General features: G+C 31.2%; 1 protein-coding gene across 9 annotated transcripts in view; it reads right to left on the reverse strand.

Moving 5' to 3' along the window:
• Positions 1–9,084, reverse strand: part of LOC107842287 (transmembrane E3 ubiquitin-protein ligase FLY1) — a 15,197-nt gene extending 6,113 nt beyond the window's left edge. For 6 of the 9 annotated variants that reach the window (XM_016686043.2, XM_047397157.1, XM_016686046.2 and 3 more), the window contains exons 1-8: positions 7,842–9,081; positions 6,341–6,413; positions 5,855–5,982; positions 4,111–4,226; positions 3,394–3,454; positions 1,979–2,045; positions 1,817–1,894; positions 509–666 (exon numbers count right to left, since the gene is read on the reverse strand). In XM_016686043.2, coding sequence (XP_016541529.2) covers positions 509–666; positions 1,817–1,894; positions 1,979–2,045; positions 3,394–3,454; positions 4,111–4,226; positions 5,855–5,982; positions 6,341–6,413; positions 7,842–8,000 — 840 coding nt within the window. In that variant the 5' untranslated portion in view covers positions 8,001–9,081. Of the gene's footprint in view, positions 1–508; positions 667–1,816; positions 1,895–1,978; positions 2,046–3,393; positions 3,455–4,110; positions 4,227–5,854; positions 5,983–6,340; positions 6,414–7,089; positions 7,194–7,841 lie in introns of all 9 variants that reach the window. The other 3 variants (XM_047397160.1, XM_047397159.1, XM_047397161.1) reach the window with 3 other exon arrangements.
• Positions 9,085–18,279: the final 9,195 nt, after the last annotated feature.

The raw sequence follows: 18,279 nt of genomic DNA on the forward strand, positions 1-18,279 counted from the left end.
GGATACAATAATAGGGTAGATTCTCTTTTGTTGTTGCTTGCTTGGAAAGAGAGGTGCAATCCGATCTTGTGTCACGTAAGAGATAGGTTTATTGTTGTGTGTAGTGTTAAGGGTCCAAGAGTGTCCATTCTTGGGTTCTTAAGATTATACCTTCATGTGGTCTATCTATCTATCCCTTTACTTCCTTGTAATCATGTTTAGTGTTTGTGTTGTAATCTTGTGTTCTTGTTGTTATTGTTAAATCCGAATCTTGTGCCTTGTGTTCATCTTGTTCTTCACGTATTATTGATGTTTTGCTGTGAAATACACCTTGCTCACCTTGTATTCTTGTTGTATTTGTGAATCCGAGAGAGGTCTCCAATCGGTCCAACGATCTTAGTGATTTGTGGACTGTTTTGGAGTGTGTTTGTGGACTGTTTTTGAGTGATTTCGTGTCTTTCAAGTTTTTATCGTATCAATATCTGTTACAAAAATAATAAGCATAAAGATGAGAAGTGTTGTAGGATACAAATGTGACCATCAATGTGTAGTTCACCGCTTTGTTGTAGTAAACCTCTATATTGACAGAAGTAGCATTCAAAAGCAGTGGTGAGAAACAGTCTCCGTCAGCATCCACTGAAGGACTCTCTATCAATCCTTCTAGGTGATAATGGTCACGAGCTCCATCTAAGAAAGGAAAACAAATCACTTGCTCCTGATACTTCTCAAAGCTTATGGATAAGTTGAATACTGAATCAAAATAAGCATTAGATGACTTGGGAATCCTCACCTCTTGAACTAGCTTTCAAATTGAGTTATGTCCGAGATTGATTTCTAAACCAAAAAAAAAAACAAAACCCCTCTCTCTCTCTTTGTGGGCAACTGCATCATGGTACATGTATAGATTGGAAAAATTTAATGAACGTGTAGAAGAGCATATGAAGATCCTGAACGAATACAAAGGTAGTAGCCTAGGTAACATAATGCATTTTGGATATTTTATGCAGGGTAATCTTGTCAAATTAACTTTAGGACATTAATTCTCCCTCTGTGCACTTCTACTTGTCCACTACTCCAAAACTAAATTTTCATTTTCACTTATCACTTTCCACATATCAAGAAAAGACACTTGATAAGACAGTTATTATTTTTTCATGTTTTACCCTTAGCATTAATTACTTAGAATTAAGTAGCAAATGGGTGGATATATATATATATATATATATATATATATATATCCAAATCTGCCGAATCACTCATGTTATGATCCTCTACATCATGGGCCTTCCCGTTCTATCATCTGGCTTATGTTCTTCATGTAGCGTTCAGATCGAATGACTCTATGAAATTAGGCCGATACTTCCACATATTATGGGTAAGGTAGGAGACATCTCTATTTTCCCCCGGGAATTCTTACTGCTTAACTTTCAATTCACCTCTGACCATCAATCTCTAAATCATTTTCCAAGACCTAATACTAAACATCAATTAATAGGAATAGTGTGGTAAAATAGTCGTGTCAATCATTGTTATCTTAAATGCAGTACCAATCCAAATGTGACAAGTAAAAAATGAACGGAGTGAACAGGAGTTAAAAGCCAAAATACCCAAGACATGAAAGAATAATGACAAAAGTACGTTTTTGAAGATTAACCTTTACCTTATTTTAAGAAAATCCTTTCTTGATGATTATTGGAGTAAGAAAATATAAAACAAAGTTCATGAATTGAATGAATTAGGAAGCATATATGGAAGCCACATGATCCAGAGAAGAAATGTATTCTTTTGATGCTTGCATCATATCAAAGGTGAAAGGTAAATAAGAAAAGTCAAGTACCATTAGAAGAGGATGAGACACGAGTAATTTGCGCAGCAATTTCAATATTACAATTTTTCTCCATCTCGTAAAATGGTGCTGCAGAAACCAAAAAAATACACCAGTTAGCTAGGAGCTAAAACGTTACACTGGATCAACGTTGGAAAACAAAAACATTTTTACAGTGTTTCTTTTTCCAAATCTTATCTCGAGAAGACTCCTGGAATATCTGGGATGAAAAAACTCCAAGCTGTCAACAAAGATAAAGCAAGTCATTTTTCAATGACAGAAATCTTCATAAAGTCTTAAACTAGAATTGTTGTCACATGAAAGTTACTATTATCAAGAAAAAAAGAATGGTTGTTACATGAAAAGGATGTACATCTAAAGTAACCATCATGGTCATAAAAGGAACTATTAAGAGTCCCACATCAGAAGAAGGATGGATACTTGGTTTCCTTATATGGACTTGGACAATCCGCCCCTTATGAGCTAGCTTTTGAGGTTGAGTTACGCCCAAGATCAATTCTTTACATGGTATTTAGGCACAAGATTCATTCTTTACATGGTATCAGAGCCAAGTTCATCCCAAATCTTTGTTCACTGATGTTGGGAAATCTTTGTTCACCGATGTTGGACCCCCATATTATATTGTCCACGCTCCGTCTGGGCGTGCGGGGGAGTGTAAGAGTCCCACATCGGAAGAATGATGGGTACGTGGTTTCTTTATATGGACTTGGACAATCCTCCCCTCATGAGCTAGCTTTTGAGGTTGAGTTAGGCCCAAGATCCATTCTTTACAAGAACACAAGAAATTCCCGTATTAAAGTGCCTCCGTTTTGTCTTTTCTAAATAATTTGAGTTTGACTACCATGGATTATGAGATATCTGATAGCAATTAGCTGCCATTGTGGAAGAATAAAGATTAAGAGCAGTCCTCATTTTCTGCTATTTTGGTTACAAAGAAGCTAAAGCGAACTACATAGGCATATGTTTTTTTACAAGGTAAAATGGTGATGCGAGAAAAAAGAAGGCATATGTAATGTGAATTGACTTACTGAGACTATTGACCAGGAGCTTATCCAGATATATTAGTCATTTTTTTCAGAGCATGTGAATGTCTTATCCATGGGATGAATGGAACATCCAAAATCCTTTTTGGAAAAAAAAGGGGGGAGGAGGGGGTGCCTCATTATCTCCACTTTGAAAAAGAATTCTACTTATGCCAATCCAAACATGTGCTAAAGTTTCAAATGTTAATAAAACGATAACCATGCAAATTACTTTAAAGAAGGAAAAATAGAGTAGACAAAAGGAGCTCTTAGGAAGTAGAAGAGAGAAGTTATTGAAATTTGTAATGCCATTAAAGAAATACCGTATAAAAGTCCAAAGCATGCCAAATTCTCAATGGTATTCAGGCATTATGTTCTTCAAATATAAAGCAAATAAAATGTAACACAGCTGAAGAAATTTAAAGAAAGTCAACTGATTCTAGCAGCAGCAAAACTCATTGTAACAGATGATAGTCAGGGCTCATGTCAAAGCTTATACTCAGTAATCCATGCTGAGGACAAATGACATATTGTTGTAATTAATACCCAGTGATATGGATTTGATAACAGATAATCGTCTTCCTGGCCAAACTCACCATCTTTGCCACTGCAAATCAGAAGCATGGCTGTGAGTTGACGAAGCACATTAAAATAGCATCTGCAGGCATGTTAAGTGATTTGTGAACCAATATCTAAAATTTACATTCCATGTTCTGAAGAACACAAGATTTAGAAACTTCAATGACGATTTCCATTAGAAAAACAACTTTTCAATTAAAATCCTTAAGCATGAGATAAGGACTCCAGCAACTAAAAGTTAGTAACAACTGTAAATTTCTGGAATGAATTACTCAGAGAGTTAGAGTGCTTAAAGCATAAGTTGCTCGGACTCTCCAAAAATATTGTCGCACCCGTGCTGGATCCTCCAAAAATGCATTACTTTTGAAGGATTCGACACGCACCCAATGACATTTTTGAAGAGTCCGAGCAACATAGCTTAAAGCTCAGCAAAGACACCCATCCTAACCATCCGTTGCCTTATATATCATATTACAGTTCTTCTCATGGGTTCTGTAAATACAATTTCTTATTGGAATCATTCAGCAGGATAAACAGACTTTCTGTAGCATCTTCTTAGGACCGAAGCATTTCAAATATAGAAAACAACTGTCATACACTTTCGGCATGAATTACTTAATTACTTTTGCGTATCTTTCTATCAATTTCCTTTTAGCTTCAGTACTACCATATAAGAACCAGTACCTGTAAGCTACCATTCGAAGTTGTCTGAATGGCCATATATATACACCTTCTACCCTGATTTGTGCACCACCAACTCCATGTTCATTGTCAAAAACATCATGGAAAATTATTGCCCCCTGTTTTTTCAGAAATGAGATCAAATGAAGATCTCATCATTAGAAGTATAGTTAAAATGCCTAATAAACATTACTAGTAATAGAAGTATCATCATCTAAGAAAGATAAAATGCCTAATAAACATTACTAGTAATAGTTAATCTGCATTAAAGTTAGAGTATTGGATTTCTAAGAATCGCGTGTTTCACCACTTTCAGCACTCATCAAAGGATAGCAATACAGTAAGCAGACCAGACTGCTCCTTGTTAGGTGTTGAGGTTAAAACATTGATAATTCCATGGTTTGCAATCTTGCAAGTGCTTATCAGGAGTGACGGAGCCAGGATTTTCACTAAGAGGGTTCAAAATATGAAAAAGTGGACACATGAAGAAGCCAATGGGGATATCTACTATATATACATAAATGATAATTTTAACTACGTATAAACCATGTAATTTTCCGCCGAAGGGAAGTGGTGGGGGAGGGGGGTTGTATGAACCCCCTTGGCCCTTCCTGGATCGCCCCCTTGCTTATTGGACAAGTTAAAATGGGTCAAGTGCTTAGCAAGATAAAGTTTGCACCATTATTAACAGCATGGTTAAGGATATAAAGAAATACAGGGACAATTACATAGATGACTGAAAAACTCAATCACTCCACCACCACCATAGCTACAGATTAAATAGTAGCAATAGACAAATATTTCATAATACAGCTGGAAAAAAATACTCAAGAGGAAATTTTAGTTAAATTATAGAGGCGTGAGCAAACTGGGGTCTAAGACTTATCGAGGTAATTAGTAGCTCAGTCCTTGTCATATGACAGTGTTTGAATCGATGTAAGAGCGTAAGTTCACCTAAGTATTACATTAGTGCTAGTTGAACAAACATCAAAAGAAATCTTTTATAATTTGATAGAGAAGCGTATCAAAATTCGATAATTTGAAAAGAAAAATGAATAGAATTCTTAAAAGTTGTAAAAGTCGTATAAATCAATATTACTAATGGAGCAGTGTCAACTCTCCAAAATAAATAGAGCGATATATAATTGGATGAGTCGTTATTTGCAAAACAGAATTGGCGGTTTGGCACTCAGTATCACAATAACACTTGATCATGACTTTTAGTCTAGACAGAGATTGACAACCTTCTAATTGCATAAATGTCTAATTTCCTTTATGCCTGGAACTATGTCATCATTGATTAGCTCCTTTATGAGGAAGGAGAATTTCACATTTATCAAATGATTATGGATATATTTTCATTTTGACACTAGATGTTTCTAGTAAAGTAATAAGATCTTTTTAATGAAGGGAAAAAATTGCCCGTACACATGCTGTATAGAAAACCTTACAAAAAATAATGGTTTCTACAAACATACAATCAATTGCAGGTTTTGCTTGGAAACACCATATTTTATTAGACAAGCATGTATCAGTAAAATAACTAAATAAGCATGGCATGCAGCAAGGCCAGGTCCCTCTTATGATAGACGCTCTCTTGAGAAAGAAAGAGAAGTAAACTACCCATTTTATCAACTTAAAAATCCAGTAAACCTACTGGGACACAATGACATAGACAACTGTACAAGGGGGGATTTAATATAGCATTTCATAAAGATATTTACTTACTAAATGATGACATGATTACCTGAACATAATGTACACCAGTTATTTTTGTTGGATTACTTATCAATTCAAGGACTGAGTTGCCATTGGACATCCTAAAATCAGGATACCTCGAAGAGTTATTTGTTGAATCTAGGAACCTCCAAGACCCTGCAACTCAGATATCGAGGAGAGGGTAATATTACTTCTTGTATCGGGGAGAGGGTATATAATTTATTCTATGCAAGACTGAAGCAGCAACTGAGCTTAATAATTGAAGTGATCGTGAATTTTCTGTCATGTTTGTGCTTGATATGGTCTACTCAATCACTTAAAATCGCACATAAGCTCTGAACCCAGCCAGCTTAACAAAACAAATAAGATGTTATCACCACATCACATACGACTGACGGAAGAACAACAGGAAAGTTTTTTCTTTTTAATAACAGGAAGGCTTTTTTTTTAAAGTAGAACAAAACAAAAGTGTTCTTCCACACTCGCGTATGATAAAACATCATACTGTCCAAACCTCTGTAAGTTCCTGTTATATTCCAAGCAGAAAAAGGCCCCAATTCATTCTCATCCTTTCTTACAAGAAGCCACTGCAACAAACAATAAGGATATAATTAATGGTTAGGTATGAACAGTAGGGGAAACAAATAAAATGACTTAAACACTTTTGCCAACGATACTATCTTCATGTCCCCTGTTCAAATACGGGAAGCTAATGCCGTTTCCAGAATACCACACTCCTAATGAGCTCCAAGAAGTTATAACTAAGTAATGATAGTAACCTTGATCTTAATCACCAAGGAAATTGAATATAGTGTCAAATTTGATTTGATACAGTTTGCTAGTGAACGTTTGATATCCAGTCTTGACTAGGTATTAAGCATAATTACATATCTCATTTAGCGAACTATCCAACGAATAATTTCACATCTCATTGACTGAACTAATCTAGCCCATTTCATCATCCCTGACTCTTTTTGGTGCCAAGCATTAATGGAGTGGCAGTGACAGATATCTTGGCTCTAGCATAAACATGACAGTCCCGAGAAAATCTACCTTATTCTGGGTTTTCTCACCATAAGGAAGTATAATCATGAGAGCAAGTAGCTTATTAAATAGGGGGGAAAAGTTATTCCTTGTTAGCTATATAATTTTTGTTGCCATATCTCCTCATTGTACAATGTTCAGACGTAAAGCCATCCTTGCGATTATGCATGCTAAACTAACTTACGTTTAGTAAGATTCAAATAGTATGAAGCACAAAACCTATCAGATGCAGGTTAAACAAATCGCTTGGAATTCTTTCACCAGCTAGCTCACCCAAAATTTGCACTTCAGCACTAGGCACTTGATTGATTAAAGTTTCAGTTCTAATACAACAACAAGAAACACACTGTAATCACACAAGTGCGGTTTGGGAAGGGGGTGTGCACGCAGCCTTACCCCTGTGTTGCAAATGCAGAGAGACTGTTAAGTAAAGCATATCAAACAACAAGCATAGTAAAACACAATAAATAGCAACAACAAATAATATATTATTCAAAATTAACATAGCAAAATTCATTATGAGATACTCTATTCTGCTGTTCAAAATTAAAATGCCAATCTTCATGGTGTGATACTTTTACAACAGTACCAAATTCTCGAAGAACAACAGCAATCAATCGATCAATCTATACATTAATCCTAAGCCATTTAGGACTGTACTCACTATTTGGACTCATTTCATTCCACTACTAAATAGTTTATCCTTTACAAGGAAAAAAATAAAAAAAAAAACAAGGAAGTAACAACAACAACAACATATGCAGTGTGAACTCACAAGTGGGGTCTGGGGAAGGTAGAGTGCACGCAGACCTTACCTCTATCTCGTGGAGGTAGAGAGGCTGTTTCTAAAGACCCTAGCTTCAAGTGCAACAAATCAAAGTATTGACGAAAAAGAATACGATGGTGGAGAACATGTCGATTAATAAGGAAAGCAGTACAGAGCAGATACAACATGTAACTTCAATACTAACACCATCTCCCCACGAACGGTATCTTTCTCTGAGAGGCCTGAGGCTCATTACTGGGCAAAACCCTCCAAAGACAAACCATAAACTGAAAAGAACTCTAAACAGAACTCCATATTTTCTCCTCTTCAACCTCAAAAAATACAATCTTTTTGCAATACCCATTTCAAGATCAATTCAAATTTTTCACTTTCAAGCAATTCTTCAACAATCCAAATGAAAAAGCAAAGCCCATTACAGTTACAAATACAAAAAACTTAAGACCAAAAGAGAGAAATACAGAAAAAAGGGGTTGCTTAAAGTGAAGTCAAACAACACAAAACAACAACCCCAACAACAAAAATCAAGAAACTAAATCAACTAAAAAGAAAATGAAAGCTCAACTAAAAATGAAGAATCATTGGATTGTTGATTTGGTTCACCAAAAATGCTTTCCCAACAACATAAGACAACCTCAAAAAACACAATCTTTTTGTCAGACCCATTTCAAGATCAATTCAAATTCTTAACCTTAGCAATTCTTGAACAACCCAGATAAAGAAACAAAGTTCATTACAGTCGCAATTACAAAGAACCTAACAACAAAAAACAGACAACATAAGACAACCTCAATAAACACAATCTTTTTCCTTTCCCACACCCATTTCAAGAAACAAAGCCAATTACAGTTAAAACACAGAACATAAATTTAGGACCAAGAAAGATAGACAGTAAAAGGGGTTGCTTAAAGTGAAGTCAAGCAACATAAAACAATCAAACAACATAAGACAACCTCAAAAAAGAAAAATCTTTTGCCACCCCCATTTGAAGATCAATTCAAATTCTCCACTTTCAAGCAATTCTTGAACAACCCAATTGAAAAAAAAAAAATTACAATTACAAAGAAGATAAATTTAAGACAAAGAAAGCGATACGAGGTGGCAAATATCACAGTAAATTTAATCGAGACGTGCGAAAACTTGGCGAAACACAGCAGTCGTAAAAAAGGACTAAGAAAGGCAAGCGAGAAAAGGGGGTTGCTTAAAGTGAAGTAAAACAACATAAAACAACTCCAACGAGTAAAAATCAAGAAACTGATGAAAGCTCAACAAAAATTCAAGAATCATTGGATTGTTGATTTTGGGATTCACCAAGAATGCCATTCACTAGTCAATTCAAGAACCAAAAATTACCAAACCCCAATTGTATTTCTTTATTCAAAAATAGTTATCACTAAGCTAAAGAGTATTTGACATTAATTTTTGACCGGAGGGTACAAGCAAAAAAGTCACTCCCTTAGTTCAATTTTAAGTGGCACATTTTCTTTTCATTTTTTTTGTATGTGACATATTTTCATTTTAAATTCATTCAAAAAGATGTCTAACTTATTATTAAAAAAAAATGTCTAACTTATTATAAATTAAAACAATTTAGTTTTAGAACTCCAATTTATTTATTAATAAAATAATTCATAACTATATAAATATTTAATAATCATTTTAAATCATAAATTTTAAACACCCTTCTTTTTCTAAAATAAATCAAAAGAATATCACATAAAATGATATGGAATGAATATAACTACTTCCTCCATTTCATTTTAGTGATTTTCATGCTAAAATTATTTATTTTAATTTAGTTATTCATTTTATGAAATTAAAAAAAAAGTTATATTCTTTCAATATTATTTTTATTATTGAATGATTAAATAAAATTTTTTAAAGTAATTATCAAGTCGGATCAATTACTTTAAAACGAACAAGTGGATTATTGGGCTGCAGTGCGTAGAATCATCATTGATTTTCTAAAAGATGATTTGAACGGCTGGGATTGAACTGTCACCAAAGGAAGAGGATGGACGGTGTTGCTCTCTCTCTTCATTTGTCTTTTTTTTTTTTGTGAGAAGGGGTCATAACATTGGTAGTCAAACAGAGTTATTACACGACGGATTGTAGGGTTCCCTAAATCGTGTTGGTAAGTATTTAAGTTAATATCCGTTACATAATTTTGTGCAATCTTTCTAGGAAAGGCAACCCCTAATTTGTCTGCTTCCAATAGTTCTTCCACAAACGAAGGTATAACTATCAAAATTTGTGCATGATCAAAAGTTGTGTCCCCTCCCTTGGATCTGGTTAATGCATCAGCGACTTTATTTTGCTGCCTGCATGAGTGCTTCCTTTGTCATATTGGATAAGTTGACAGGAAGTGCACCAAAAAATTGTTTGGGTGTTTCCTAAGTGATCATTTTCTTATCCTATTTTTTGCATATTGTTGCAAAATATTGTGTGGGTCTTCGAAATCCGATTCCTAGGTTCAAATCTAAGGCCCCGTTTGGTCATAAAAATTGTAATTTTTCGAAGTTAGAGTTGGAGTTGAAATTGATGTTTGAGTTGGAATTGTGTTTGGCCATGAATATAAATTAGAGTTATTTTTGAAATTTTATGAGAGAAGTATGAGTGAAAATTCCGGAATTGTATTTGAAATTTTCATGGCCAAGCGCATCTTATTTTTACTTTTTTCACTAAAGTAAAATAATTTTTCAAAAAAATATAAATAATTTTCATCGCTAAACGGCTACTAAAAGAATATTGTTGAGTCTAGAGTTTGGGAAACTCTAAAAATAAGTTTAAGTAGAAAGCATAGGTTCATCACTCTCTTGAATTTTTTTTTAGTCATAATCTCAAATTGTCTCGATTTTATTTTATTTATATATTTTTTTATTTCTAGTTTTGTCTATTAAGACTTTAATTATGTGGTCTTATTAAAATGCTTATTAACTTTATCCATATTATGAAATATAAAGCAAAGAATAAAGAAGAAGAGTAGAAAAATAAGAGAGAGTAATTATTATTTTTCTTGAAAGGTAAGAGATCATAAGATTCAAGATATAATGAACAAAACTCCTCTATTTATAGAAAAAAATACTCTTAGTTTCTGACTAAAAGACAGATACTTCAAATCTTGATAGATATCAACTAGATCTTGATAGATCTTATCTATATTCTTGATAGACATTCACTATAATATAAATACATTTATAGTACTCCCCCTTCAATGTCTAATTGATAGATAACATGCCTCGTTAAAACCTTACTAGAAAAAAATCAGTGGGAAAAAAATCAAGTGAAGGAAAAAGAGTACACATCTCTAATAATACGCATTTCGGCTGCCTCATTAAAAACCTTACAAGGAAAATCCAGTGGGATAAAATCTCGTAAGGGAAAAAGAGTACAACGCGTATTAACTCTCCCTAATGAGAACATCTTTGAACCTTTGCATCCCGATCTTGTGCATCATCGTCTTAAAAGTTGCAATTGGAGGGGATTTGGTGAATAAATCAGCCACATTGTCACTTGAACGAATCTGTTGCACGTTAATATCGTCATTCTTTTGGAGCTCATGTATCCAAAAAAGCTTTGATGAAGTGTGCTTCGTTCTATCTCTTTTTATGAATCCTCGCTTAAGTTGTGCTATACATGTTACATTATCTCCATATAAAACTGTGGGTACATTGTCATATTTCAAATCACATTTCTTAAATGAGATGTATTGTGGACCTCAATCACACACACTCTCGGCTTGCTTCATTAATAACTATAATCGCAGCATAGTTCGATGAAATGGCTAGATAGTCTGCTTTATATATCTCCAAGATATAGTAGTATCTCCACATGTGAACACATTGTATGTTTGAGACCAAAATTTATGTGGGTTAAATAAATACCCAGCATCAGCATAATTAACAAGACCGAGATGCAATCTTTAGAATAAAATTAGATCATGTGTTTGATCTCATTTTGATGGATCCTAAAAGAAGCATAATTATACCTTGTTTATAAATTAACTGAAAATGTTATATCGGGCCTTGTAATATTTGCAAGATATATTTCATAGCTACTTATAATTTCCCTCTTATGTTAGGAAAACCAATATACATCCTCTATCTTCTTTGAGGATTTCATCTCTGTGCATTATGGTATATTCATTAATTGTATACCACACATTAAAATTATTAGTGGATAGTGTGCGGTTCCTGACTCAGAACCAACACGTGTGGCTTCGTTCTCATAAGCAATGATTCAACTATTTATCGAAGGCATTTAACACCAACTTAATTAGCATTATCAAGATGAATTGCCTTGATTACACAATCTGAAAGTTATGTTCTTAACTCAATTTTATTGAGCAAGCAACTTTATGAATGTCAAACTACCAATTGACAATAAATGTACGTGTGATCATCTTATTGATACATCTTTTCAATATATCACATGATAGGTGAACGGACCCATATTCACTTTTTATAATTTTCAGATTTTAAGGGATCTAATCCCAACATTAGTTGGTCCAACCAACTTATCATAAGAACAAGCAATATTAAAAGTAATGAAGAATTTTCTAATTCTTCAATGTATGTTAAATACTCAGTATGCACATCTTTGAGATGTCGCAATCGTTCATGTCAATTTGATGAACTTTTATTCTAGCAAACTCTAAGTTTACTGTGATATGTACTTTAGTAAATTTCAGATTTACTATTACATGAATAAATTTCAGATTTGCTACTTTAGAAGTAGATTTAAAATAACTCTTCTCAATTAGTTAGCCTCTTTCTGAGGTGAGTTGTGACAGCATCATAATCAAATACACGTTTGCATTAATAAATTTCTTATTTCTCAGGAATGGAATATAATCGTGCCTTAAGCCTATCAAATTCTGATAGCTTATAACCTCTTTCATAATATTGCTACATCAGGAGCATATCGAGGCATATATATCTTTCAAAGTATATCATATACTGCTACCACATTCACTTCAAAAATGGAGCAAATTGTCATCTTTCAGACTAATCATATATTGCTACCATATTCACTTCATGCAATGGAGCATATTCAATGGACAAGTTTCATAATTTTTTATCAAATACATATTGTTTTTACCTTAGCCATCATAATATCATTAATATGGTACATTGAGATTCAAACTCAACGTCTTATCCATAAAAAGGCATCTTAGGCATAACTTGGTGAGAATTGAACCCAATATCTTATCATTTCTTTGAACAATACTATTGTTCAGAAATAGATTTTAAAGTATAAATGGTTCCAAACCATTACTTTTCCTCAGGTCCAACAAATACAACAATAATTATATTATTAGTAGCAAAAGACAAATAATATAAGGAATTACTAACCTTGAAATTATCTTTATATTTGTAATGTCACTTTGTTTGGCAGAGTGTCGTGCTAATAACGTGTTATGAAATATAAAAGCAAGAATAAGAAAATATAAAGTAAGAACAAGAAAAATAAATAGAGAGAGAAGAGAGACAAATTATTATTTCTCTTAAAAGGTAAGAGATCATAAGATTTAAGATAAAATGAACAAAAATCCTTTATGTATAGGAAAAATACTCTTAATTTCTGATTAAAAGACAGATACTTCAAATTTTGATAGATATCAACTAGATCTTGATAGATTTTATCTATATTCTTGATAGACATTCACTATAATATAAAATACATTTATAACAATCCAAGTATTATTAGGTAATTTTGTAATAAAGCGCAAGATGGCTTAATATATCCTAGTTTATTATCGTAGCTATATCTATAATATTAATTTTATTTTAGTATTTAATATTTTATATTTTGACTTTATTAATTGAAATATCGATTGCATGGGTGGTCTTATCTGCATTATGATTTTTCTTATCATAAATCAACAAACTTTCTTATCTCACTAGATGTCGGGCCCGTGCCAGCACGAGCCCAATATATGTTATTTTTTAGTCTCAATTTATGTGACATAAATAAAATATAGATAATCAGTCATATTTTTAGTATGCTTTGAATATTCTAAATTTTTAATTATCATAATTTATAATACTTTTTATGTAATTTTTAAATAATACATGTTACCCTTCTTGTTCAAACTTTTGTAGCATCGATAGCCAATTATATTTTAAAAATAATTTAACTTTTTAAATTATTGAGATTTATAAGACTATTTTTTATTTCAAATTAAGTAGCACTAATATAATTTGTGTAGTCAACCAAATATTTTGTATCCTTACAATTTTTTAAATTATTATGATTTGTAGTACCTTTTTAAGTATTTTTTTGAAATATATAACAAATTATTTTTTTTAGATACTTTAAACTGTCAACTATTGTAATTTGTAATGCTTTTTATATGATTTTCAAAAAATACATGTTAGTCTCCTCGTCCTAACTTTTGTGGCGTTGATATTCAATTATATTTTTAATTATTCTAATTTAAGTGGCATTGATATAGTTTTGAGAGTCAATTAAATATTTTATATCTCTTAAATTTGTTAATTATTATGATCTATAGTATTTTTACATATTTTTTAAAATATATAATAATTTTTTTTAGATATTTTAATTTGTTAAATATTATAATTTATAATAAATTTTATGTAAATATCAAATAATATATGTTACTCTCCTTGTTCAAAATTTTGTGGCATTGATAGTCAATTATATTTTATAAATAATTTAAGTTTTTAATTACTGTGATCTATAATATTTTTTCTTCTATTCCAATTTAAGTGACAATGATATTATTTTGAAAGTCAACCAAATTTTTATGTGTTTTAAATTTTTAATTTATTCATTATTGTGATTTACAGAATTTTTTTCTTATTTTCTTTTGGAAATATATAACAGATTAAAAAAATTAAGACAAACAAATTAAAATAGATGAAAAAAATGAAGGCAATGGAAAGGACCACTGAAGTTGTGCCAAAAAGGTATATCGACCTCTAAACTTTTTTAGTTGTTAATTATTGTGATATATAATATTTTTTACGTATTTTTGAGAAATATTTGGCAGATTAATATCTTTTCTAGATATTTTAAAATGTCAATTATTGTAATTTGTAATACTTTTTATTCTCTCCGTCCCAAATTTTCTGGCATTTATAGTAAATTATATTTTTTAAATAATTTTCTTTTATTATTATAATTTATAATATTTTTTCTTCTATTTCAATTCAAGTGGCACAATGCTTAGATGACCCTAGTAATTAATAAGGGGTGATATAATAAAAATCATGATTGAAGCAGCGAAGTAGACATGTATTGAATGAATTATAATAACTAATTAGAAGTGATATAACAACATTAATATAACAAAAATACTTTTGAAAAAAATTAAGTGAATCTCATATAAGACGTCAAGTTAATTTAATATTAAATATTATTAATTTCTTAAAACTTGGATGACCTTATAATAATTTTTAATATTAATTTTAAATACTTAGATCACTCATAATAATTAATTAGGGGTGATATAGTAAAATTACATCGAACCAACTGAAGCAGACATGTCAAAAATGTTTGTTTCATTTTTTTATTAAATATTATTAATTTTTAATACGTAAATGACTTATAATAATTAATTAGAGGTGATACATTAAAATTACGATTGAAGCAACTAGAAAAAAAAATCTCGAATAATATTAAGTGGAACTTTGTAGTACTCATTTTGAAAACTATCCTTTTATTAAATATTATTAATATTATAATAGTTAAATAAAATAATAATAATTAATTAGGAGTGATATAGTAAAATCACGCTTGAAACAGCTGAAGCAGTCAGGACGACCCTAATCTGCTCAACATTGCCGCTTCTATTATAGAGTAAAATATAAATATTTTTATATTTCGATTCAAATTCATTTTGATTTGAGTGGTCAAAATGTATTCTAAACGAATTTATTCTTTTCTTTGAGATAAATTTATCCTTTATTTGGTAACTGCGTCGTTTGTTGCAATCAATCATTTTGTAATACAATTCAAAAAGTTTAGGACTATATTTCTATCTTTCAAATAAAATATTTTCTTGTCATGATTTTTTTTTTTTTTAAAAAAAATTGTTGATCTCAAAATGATATAACTATATCTTTCAGTTAAGATACTTTGACATAATCTCTTGTCAACTATTATCATAATCCCACATTCAATTAAAAAGTTGACCGTCAATAATCTTGGTGCTAATGTTACTGTAAAAATAAATAAATGAGAGAATTGGTTAAACTTAAATTAATGAGTAAAATCTGAAAAATTATTTGATAAAAATAAATCCTAAAACAAATATACCACGTCAAAATCATATAAAAGAAGAACAATAAAAGAAATCAAAACAAAGACAATTGAGGAGGATAATTAATACATATGCACTGCTAAAGAAAGTTGGGGCTTTGAGCTAAAAGTGAAAAAAGAGTTTGAAAATGAATTGTAGGTGACTCGAGTTTTAATAATTAGTGGAACTAACAATTACTTTATTATGGATTAAGAAAGTTGAAAAAATATGAAAATAACCCACAAGTTTTTAAATTTACACTTTGATCCAAATGTTAGTTAATATAACGAAAAACGGAGGAAAAAAGACGCATTTCTCTCTCTTCTCATATGTTGTTTTCTCTCTCTTTACGATTTTTGTTGTTCATTGTTGCTGCTGCTTTATTCATCATCTTCTGCTTCATTATTATCATCTTCTACTTCATTATCATCTTCATCTTCTTCTTGTCGATCATTGTTGTTGTTTTTTACCACTACTACTGCTACTTGACCAATTTTTTAGGTGAAATTTTATTTCGTACATCGCTTTCCACTTTATCATTACTTTATGGGTGACTTTGAGAAGTAAAATTATGATTTTTAGTTGAATTTGTCATCTGGGTACACTTACTGCTGTTTTTAAAACAATAGATAGAACTCGTTCATGAATACAACATAAGATCCAACAATTTAAAAAGATCACTCAATCTGTTGCAATAGATAAATATTCTGTTGCAACAAAAAAAATCATATGTTGGATTCATGTTTATGGTCCTATAGTGCCCGTAACATGAATCGAACAGATGGGTAATCTGTTGTAAAAGACGGGTTATTTGTTGCAACAGACTAGTTATTTGTTACAACATATTACTCATCTATTGCAACAGACGAGTAATCTGTTGCAACAGAATTTTTATCTGTTGCAACAGATTATCTATCTGTTGCAACAGATAATTATTCTATCGCAACAGATGAGTAATCTGTTTGGAACAACACAATAAATCTCCTGCCACAAACCCAACATATAACCAATATATTTCAAACTCTTACTATTGCTACTGCATTCAAATTATTCCTTAATCGTCGACATATTTTTTGACAAGAAGAAAGACAAAATGAAAATTAAATAAGAATTAAAACGTCAAAGTCGATCAAACATAATTTTTTTACTAAATAAAAATAAATAAAAATAATAGGCTAAAAGAAAAAAATAATCTAATTATTATTATTATTATTATTATTATTATTATTATTATTATTATCATCATCATCATCATCATCATCATCATCATCATCATCATAATCATTATTATTATTATTGTCAGCCGACCAATCTTCAACCGGCAGCAGCAGGACCTTCTTAGCCTATGGACCTCTCGAAGCATCCTTGCTCCCACAGTGCCCAACTCCTACTGTAGGTCATGAACCTGCCTTCGAAGTTCTTGCACGGCGTCTTGCAGAAAAGTAACGCCCCACACTAGATCAACCATATCTAGAACATACATGAATTGACAAAAAATGTAAAAACAAAAGTAAAGAAAGGAATTCGAATGTAATACAACGTATAATACCAATTGGGTATATTTACACAAAAAGCAAGAAAAAAACTTACCTGAGTTAGGAAAGAGAAAGTGGTTGAAGGTGTAATATGAAAGACAAGTTGCAAGAAATAAATAGAGTCTAGTAGAATGAACGAGTGAGTAAGGAGAGACCTATTTATAGAGGATTGAATTTGAATGATTTAGGCAAAAAGACGCGGATGTTCACCTCCATTTATTAATTACATACAAACTGGTGACTTTTTAATTACTGCAAAAAGTTATGACTTAATTAAATCAAACTGCTAACTGACTTTTTGATTATTGTGATAAGTTATGACTTTTCAGCTTATTATTATTAGTTAGTTCTTTTCAATAACCGTTTTTATTGAGTTGTGACAACAGATTCTATATCTGTTGCATCAGATAACCTATCCGTGACAACAAATATACCATCTGTTGCAATAAATCGATAACCTGTTACATCGGATAATCTATCTATTGCAACATATATTCTATCTTTTTTAATAATCATCATATCATTAATCCAAATTTGGTGACTTTTTTACTATATAAATTAAAAAACAGATTTAAAAATAAAAATGGCGACAAGTCACTACTTGTCACCTATTTAATATTAACATCAATTATTTAAATTAAATAACTATTTTCTTACGGTTATAAATTGTGCTTATCATTTATTTCTTTATTATTTTTTGTGAAAAGAAATGACTTAATTAAATCAAGTTGATGAGTTTTTTTAATTATTCTGACATGTCATGCTTTTCACCTTATTATTATTAATTAGTTCTTAAATTTAAATAATCTTTTTCTCAATTA

The sequence above is a fragment of the Capsicum annuum genome, chromosome 9 (genome assembly GCF_002878395.1).
Source record: "Capsicum annuum cultivar UCD-10X-F1 chromosome 9, UCD10Xv1.1, whole genome shotgun sequence".
Classification (NCBI taxonomy): Eukaryota; Viridiplantae; Streptophyta; class Magnoliopsida; order Solanales; family Solanaceae; genus Capsicum; species Capsicum annuum.